Source organism: Martes martes (assembly GCF_963455335.1).
Source record: "Martes martes genome assembly, chromosome: 1".
NCBI lineage: Eukaryota > Metazoa > Chordata > Mammalia > Carnivora > Mustelidae > Martes > Martes martes.
Window position 1 is genome coordinate 165,075,491 of NC_137888.1, and position 8,118 is coordinate 165,083,608.

General features: G+C 44.4%; 1 protein-coding gene across 1 annotated transcript; it reads right to left on the reverse strand.

Annotated features, from left to right (window-relative positions):
• Positions 1–7,058: 7,058 nt before the first annotated feature.
• LOC308349402 (low molecular weight phosphotyrosine protein phosphatase) lies at positions 7,059–7,667 on the reverse strand. Its single transcript, XM_080814072.1, has one exon. The coding sequence runs from the start codon at positions 7,654–7,656 to the stop codon at positions 7,180–7,182; it is 477 nt and encodes a 158-aa protein (XP_080670198.1). The 5' UTR covers positions 7,657–7,667; the 3' UTR covers positions 7,059–7,179.
• Between the last annotated feature and the right edge of the window lie 451 nt (positions 7,668–8,118).

Consider the following 8,118-nt stretch of genomic DNA (forward strand, 5'->3'; position numbering starts at 1 on the left):
AAGCTTAATAAATAAGACGTTGTCCCAAATCTAAGGATCTTAAAATGCAGTAAAGTAGTCAGGTACGTAAATTGGGAATTATATTTATCTGATAAATGCTTAATTATAGAGGTAACTATAGGGTGCTATGGAGGTGCCTAAAAGTAATGGCAAATACTGGTTGAGCCCTGACAGTGTCAGGCACTATTCTAAGCACTTTCTATAGATTTATTCATTTAATCCTCACCACAGCCTTATATAATAGGCTCTCTATATTGTATATATTAGATTATCTATATTATATAATAGGGACTCTTATTATAACTTATGCCAGGGGAAACACAGGCACAGAAGAGTGAGGCCTTGCATACCGTTTCAAAGCTGGTAGATGACAGCCAGGATTCAAAACTGGGCTATCAGTTCGCAGAGCCCTCCCTCTTAACCTCTGAGCTAGAATATCTTTCAATCACTTTGTGTTTGCACAGTTTGAAGAGAAGGAGCAAATGATGCCCAGCCCATTACTTTAAGAACAAGTAGGAGTTACCCCGAGGAGAAGGAAGAGTATCCAGACACAGAGAAGTGCTTGTTCAAAAGCCCTGAATGAAGAGATCACAGTGTGTTTAGGGAACTAAATTTAGCTCAAGATGAATAAAATGCCAGGCAGATGCTGTACAGAAGTGAGGACGGAGAAATGACAGAGGCCAGATCATAAAAGGTCTTACTGAAGCCTGTCAGTGTATTAACATTATCCCCAGAGCAGTGGAAAGCCAGTGAGAGATTTGGGGGCTAGAGAGTGGCAAAACTGGATTTGCATTTTATAAAAATCATTATGGTTGCAACATGAAGAATGAATTAGAAGAGACAAGACTATGGGGTACCTGGGTGGCTCAGCCGGTTAAGCATCTGACTCTTGGTTTTGGCTTGGGTCATGATCCTCAGGGTTGTGGGATTGAGCCCTGCCTCAGGCTCTGTGCTTAATGGTTAGTCTGTTAGAGATTCTCTCTCCCTTTCCCCATGCTCACACTCTAAATAAATAAATAAAATACTAAAGGAAAATTGCCAAGATTCTGGCTGAGGCAACTGGAACAATGGTGTGCTATTTCCCAAGCTGGGGATTCAGGAGGAGGCACAGATTTGGGGTGGCATCATAAATTCGGGCCTGGGCATGCTCAATTTGGGATGTCTGTGGATGTTCAGTAGACATCGGCTACACAGGTCAGAAGCTGACTGTGTAACTGTGAGAGTTGGCAGGTAGTAGATGAGGGAGTGGGTGAGATTTCCCCACGAAATCTGTAGAGTATGAAGACAGGAGAGCCAAGCTCACAACACTGGGAAATGCCAACATGAAAGGAGCAGGCAGAGAAAGCTAAGGAATAAGGAGAGATCAGAAGAAAACCAGGAGAACAAGGTGTCAAGTCATACAGGAGATGGTGAGGAAGAATTAAATTGTATTACTATTCCCAATAAGAATCTCTTTTCCCTCCCTGCAGCCCCTACCCTATAGGATGACTAATTTTCCTACCTCCAAGGACCTCAGGGTGGCCTTACGACTTTTCTTGGCCAATGAAGTGAGAATGGGACTCACATGTCACTTCTTTTTTTTTTTTTAATTTTTTTTTTTTTTAGTTATTTATTGGACAGACAGAGATCACAAGTAGGCAGAGAGACAGGCAGAGAGAGAGAGAGGAGGAAACAGGCTCCCTGCTGAGCAGAGAGCCCCATGCGGGGCTTGATCCCAGGACCCTGGGATCACGACCCGAGCCGAAGGCAGAGGCTTTAACCCACTGAGCCACCCAGGCGCCCCTCACATGTCACTTCTGAGCAAAAACTTTAAGAGCCAGCCCAAAGTTTATCATGTCTCATTTTCTCTCTGCCACAGAACTGGGAGTGCTCCCCATAGAGGCTGCTCCCTCGGCACAGGTCCTCTTTCAGTTGGGAGGGTCAAGAAAGGTTTTGTGCAGTCAGTTGATATCCTGAGTTTTGACAAGGGCAGCAAGGCATTAATTAGAGAAATTATTTTTTCCAACAAATGGTGCTGGGACAATTAAGTAGCCACATCAAAAGAAAGAAATTGAACCTCTGCCTCCCACCATATATAAAAATCAACTCAAATGGATCAAAGCGTAAATATAACAAATCAAAGTATAACACTCGTGGAAGAGAACGTGATTAAATCTTCATAACCTTGGATTAGCCAATGGCTTAGACCAGACACCAAAAGCACAAGCAACAAAAGAAAAAATAGATAAATGGGTCTTCATCAAAATTTAAATCTTGTGGGGTGCTTGGGTGGCTCAGTGGATTAAAGCCTCTGCCCTCGGCTCAGGTCAGTGGATTAAAGCCTCTGCCCTCGGCTCAGGTCGTGGTCCTGGAATCAAGCCCAGCGTTGGGCTCTCTGCACAGCAGGGAGCCTGCTTCCTCCTCTCTTTGTGCTTACCTCTCTGCCCACTTGTGATCTCTGTCAAATAAATAAATAAAATCTTTTAAAAAAAGAAGTTTAAATCTTGTGTTCAAAAGATACCACCAAGAAGTTTAAAAAACTACCCACTGGGCACTTGGGTGGCTCAGTTGATTAAGCAACTGCCTTCAGCCCAGGTCATGATCCTAGAGTCCCGCATAGGGCTCCCAGCTCCACGGGGAGTCTGCTTCTCCCTCTGACGACCTCACTCATGCGCTCGCTCTCTCTCTCTCAAGTAAATAAATAAAATCTTTTAAAAATAAACAAAGACAACACACAGAAAAATGGGAGAAAATAATTGTGAATCATACATTTGATAAGGTGCTTGTACTTAGAATATATAAAGACATTTGCAATGCAATAAAAACATAATTGACCATATTTTAAAATGGCCGAAAGATCTGGATACACATTCTTCCAAAGATGCATGAACAACCAATAAGTACACGAGAAGATGCTTGGCATTAGCCATCAGGAAAATGCAAATTGGACCATGAGAAACCACTTTCACACCCACCAGGGTGGCTATCATCAGAAGACAGAAAATATCAGGTAGTGGTGAAGATGCGGAGAAACGGGAACCCTCGTACACGCTGCTTGCGGGAACCGGCTTCCTTGCGGGAACTTCAGCTGCTGTGGAAAACCGGCTGGCAAATTCTCAAATGGTTAAACACAGACTGATCACATGATCCAGTAATTCCACTGAAAGCATGTACTTGCACAAAAACTTGGACAAGAATATTCATAGCACCATGATCCACAATAGCCAAGAAGTGCGAATAACCCAATACCCATCACTAATGAATGGACAGATAAAATGTGGTATATACCACACAATGGAATATGATTCAGCATTAAGAAAGAACAAAGTGGGGCACCTGGATGGCTCAGTGGGTTAAGTCTCTGCCTTCGGCTCAGGTTATGATCTCAGGGTCCTGGGATCGAGCCCCGCATTGGGCTCTCTGCTCAGCAGGGAGCCTGCTTCCCCCTCTCTCTCTGCCTGCCGATCTGCCTACTTGTAATCTCTCTCTCTGTCAAATAAACAGATAAAAATCTTTAATAAAATAAAAAATAAGAATGAAGTTCTGACAACATGCTACCACATGGAGGAACCTTAAAAACATGCAAGGTAAAATAAGCCACACATGACATCTTGAAGGATTTGATTTATATTAAGTGCCCAGAAGAGACAAATATAGAGAGAAAGTGGATTAGGGGTTAACCTATGGCTGGGAGTAGGTAATGGGGGGCTTGGGAGTGACAGCTAAGAGAGGCAGGGTGTCTTTTGGGGTTTTTGAAAATGTTCTAAAAGTGATTTTCTTGGTAGATGGTTGCACAACTCTGAATATACTGTAAACTATTGAATTGTGCTTAAATTCAGTGGTTAAAGTACATTAAATGGTAAGTTGTATGGTGTGTGAATCATATATCAGTGTTTTGTAATGGGGATGCCTGGGTGACTCAGTTAAGTGTCTGCCTTCAGTTCTGGTCATGATCCCGGGGTCCTGGAGTCAAGTCTCAAGTCAGGCCCCTTGCTCATCAGGGAGCCTGCTTCTCCCTCTGCCTGCCGCTCCTCCTGGTCAAGTTCACACACGTACATGCACTCTCTCTCTCTGACAAATAAGATCTTTTTAAAAATAAAAATAAATTAAAAATAAATAAAATGGAGGAAATGTTTCATGGAGGAGAAGGCCCTTGAGATGGTCTCAAAGGAATGAGTGGAGAAAGAGCAAGTAAGAATGAGCACAAAGGCTGGAAAAATAAGGAGGAGACAGGGAGTGAGAAGTAGTACTTTGTGTGTGTGTGTGTGTGTGTCTGTCTGAAAATTTAGGGTTTTGTTTGAGGGTCTCACACTAGAACTTCCTGTCATCTCTAAGTCAAACTAGTCTTGAGGACAAGGAGACAAATCTAAGTGTCATACTCTGTTTCCCCTCTAATGCTATGCCAAAGAAGACCTGGGTTAATAGCTACATTGCTCGTACCCCTCTACTAGAAGACCAGGTTCCTCAGCCTGCTCCCAGAGAGGTTGCTGGGACCTTTGAATTGAGAATCTATGAACCTCGTCATGTGAGGAAGCAGAGCTAAAGTAATGGGCCATGGTGACATCCAATCTTACCTGACTGGTGTATCAAGTAGCAGGTTTCTCCCTATTCTTTTACAGAAATTGGAGACACAAGTATGATTCCTAAAACTGGAGCAACTTGGGAGGCCTGAGTGGCTCAGTCAGTTAAGTGGTTAAGCAGCTGTCTTCTGCTCAAGTCATGATCCCAGGGTCCTAGGATCGACTCCCATATCAATGTCCCTGCTCAGCAGAGTCTGCTGCTCCCTCTCCCTCTGCCCCTCCTCCCTGCTCGTGTTCCCGTTCTCTCTCTCTCTCTCTCTAATTAAAACAAACAACAAAAACAAAAACTGGAGCAACTTGTAAGAGGGAATTTGCTGTGATTACATATTTTCCTCCTTTAGTGCAGTTCCGTAGCCAATCAGCTGACAAGAGGCCCACAGACTTCAGTGTCCTTGTGCAAGTATGACACGCAAAAGCCTCAGTCTGTTAACACAGCTGCTGTCCTTGTGAAGGACAACCTAGCACTGGTGAGAAGTCTTAGGTGGATTCCCTGGGAGAACAGGCTCTGAGAAGGGGGTCTGCCTGGAGGAGGTGTGTGGAAGCGTGCTCTCAAGAGCAATACCTCGAGGAAGGTGAAGGCAGCCATGGGATCAGGCAGAGGGACAAACTGAGCTGGGAAGCAGCAGCAACAGGGGCCTCAGTCATTCCTCCAGGGTAGCTCTGGAGCTGGGTGGCCTTGCAGGGTGGTCCCAAATCAAGACAAGCAGGCAGGCCTTACCAAGGCAACAACGGGTTGTTGGATGTGGGGCCTACTACCCTTGGTGAGGCAACTCCCTTTGGCCGGTGACAGAGCTCACAGAAAGACTCAGCTGTGAGCCATCAGCCATCAACAGTCCCAGCAGCTGGAGGAACGTTTGATCTGGTTCTGGAAGGAAATCTGAATGGTGCTGAAGTCCAAAGGGCCCTCTGGACCTTTTTCAGCTGGTAAAACCTCAGACCCCCCACCATAAAATATATATAGAAGAAATATTCAAACATGAAACATTTATATGCTAACACTCTTCTTGAGCACTTTTCTCTGAAAGTCTCACAGACCTCTTGCCCAACGTGGTGGCCACGAGACACGTAGTCACAGAGCCCTTGAAATATGACTGGTCCAAATTGAGGTGGGAGGTAAGGATAGACTACACACCACATTTCAAAGGCTTAGTATGGTAGAGTGTCCCATTAATAATTTTTTTAAAGATTTTATTTATTTGAGAGCGAGTAAGAGAGATCATGAGCTGGGGGTGAGGAGGGGCAGTGGGAGAGAAGCAGACTCTCCGCTGAGCAGGGAGCCCCCTGTGGGGCTCGACCCAGGACTTCAGGGTCATGACCTGAGCCAAAGGCAGACGCTCAACTGAGCCACCCAGGCACCCCTCATTAATAATTTTTTAATATTGATTGCATGTTGAAATAAGTATTTGGAATACGTTGGCCCAATATTATTAATATACTAATACTAGAATATATAATACTAGTTATATGTATAATACTAATTGTATGCATAATACAATACATATACTGTATGCAATATACAATACTAGCATTATTAATGCTATTATTAGTACTAATTTCACCTATTCCTTTTTATTTATTTATTTTTTATATGCTGCTAAACAATTGAAAATTAACATGTGTGGCTCCCATTAGAACTGCACTGGGCAGCACTGTCACGCACATTTTCTGACAGTCTGGACATTGTGGGAAGAAGGTGGTTTCTCTCTTCATTTGATGGCTGGTAAGAGCTCTATTCATTTCTTGCAGTCACCCATACCTTGTCTGGAGTAAACTCTCACAAAATGTTATTCAGGAACATGACAAAGCAGGAACATCCCATTCAGTTTCACTTCCCTCTTTCAGATGCTGCTCCATAATTTTGTTGGTCAGATTCTTAGTTTCCTCACAGATGGGAAAGAAGAAAGACGTGGGTGTGTCAAGGGTGTGTGAAAGGAAGTGGAGCTTACTAGGAGGTAGTGATGTCCCGCAAAGAAAGCAAGTGGGCCAAGATCCCACACTCACAATGGCTAGTGTCCGTGCAGTCTTCAGAGCCACAAGAAATCTCTGAGTGTGTTCCTGGGCATTATCTAATTCTATTCTCACAAAGTACTGTGACGTATATTTTCACTGGCCCTGTGGGATTAGAAAGTTTGACCTGTTCCTTGGCCATTTGCATGTCTTTTATATTGAAAAATGATTGTTGGGGCGCCTGGGTGGCTCAGTGGGTTAAAGCCTCTGCCTTCAGCTCAGGTCATGGTCTCAGGGTCCTAGGATCAAGCCCCGCATCGGACTCTGCTCAGCAGGGCCCCTGCTTCCTCCTCTCTGCCTGCTTCTCTGCCTACTTGTGATGTCTCTCTGTCAAATAAATAAATAAAATCTTTAAAAAAAAAAAAAAAAGAAAGAGAACTGATTGTAAGCGGATGAGTTGGGTTTCAGTCTAGGCCTTAGTTCAAAGAACAGGATGGAACTTTTTTTTTTTTTTTCTGCATGAAACATTTTTATTTATTTGTCTGTCAAATACAGTAACTGATTTCCATCTACAATGACTTAAGGTAAGAAACCGAGGGTCGAGTGAAGGAGGCACGCGGCCTTACAGGAGAGCCTGCGGGGCCCAGCGGGGCAGGGGGAGCGCGGGCGGGCCTCAGCGGGCCTTCTCCAGGAAGGCCTTACAGCACCTCACACACTGCTGGTAGACAGTCTCGAAGTCGGACTCATTCCCGTAATAGGGGTCTTCAATAATGAGTTGGTTTTGTGGATCATAGCTCCCAAGTAGCTCAATTTTAGCTTTGCAGTTTTTAATTTGATTACTTTTTCTATTCAAGTCTCTCAGATTGCTTTCGTCCATACACAGTATATAATCGAATGTGGCAAAATCTTCCTTGGTAACCTGCCGGGCAGTGTGACTCATGGGGATGCCGTGCTTCTTCATGCAACTCTGCCCTCGGTAATCAGGAGGGTTTCCTACTTCATACGTGGACGTCGCCGCACTGTCTACCCTCCAGTGATCTGAAAGCTTTTGGTCAGTTACAAGTTTTCGGAACACCGCTTCCGCAATGGGTGACCGACAGATGTTACCCAGACACACGAACAGCACCGACTTCGGCCCCGGCTCAGCCATCTTCCCGCGCGCGCGCCTGGATGGAACTTTTTTTTTTTTTTTTTTTTTTTAATTTATTTATTTGTTAGAGAGAGAGCGAGCGAGCACAGGAAGACAGAGTGGTAGGCAGAGGCAGAGGGAGAAGCAGGCTCCCCGAGGAGCAAGGAGCCCGATGTGGGACTCGATCCCAGGACGCTGGGATCATGACCTGAGCCGAAGGCAGCTGCTTAACCAACTGAGCCACCCAGGCATCCCTGGATGGAACTTTTTAATCAGATGCATCTACATAGTGATTTAAATACTTACTTCGACCTGATTTGATCCCTGATGGAAGATTCCATTTACGTTTTTCTTTTGTAAGCACACTCGAGTTGTTTAACATAAACTTATTATGCATCTTTCCTAACTCAGAGTTAATTTTAAGGTTTCCTTTTTGGGAGGACCAGATGCTGCAAATAATTTGTTTTTTCCAAATTCTGGAGC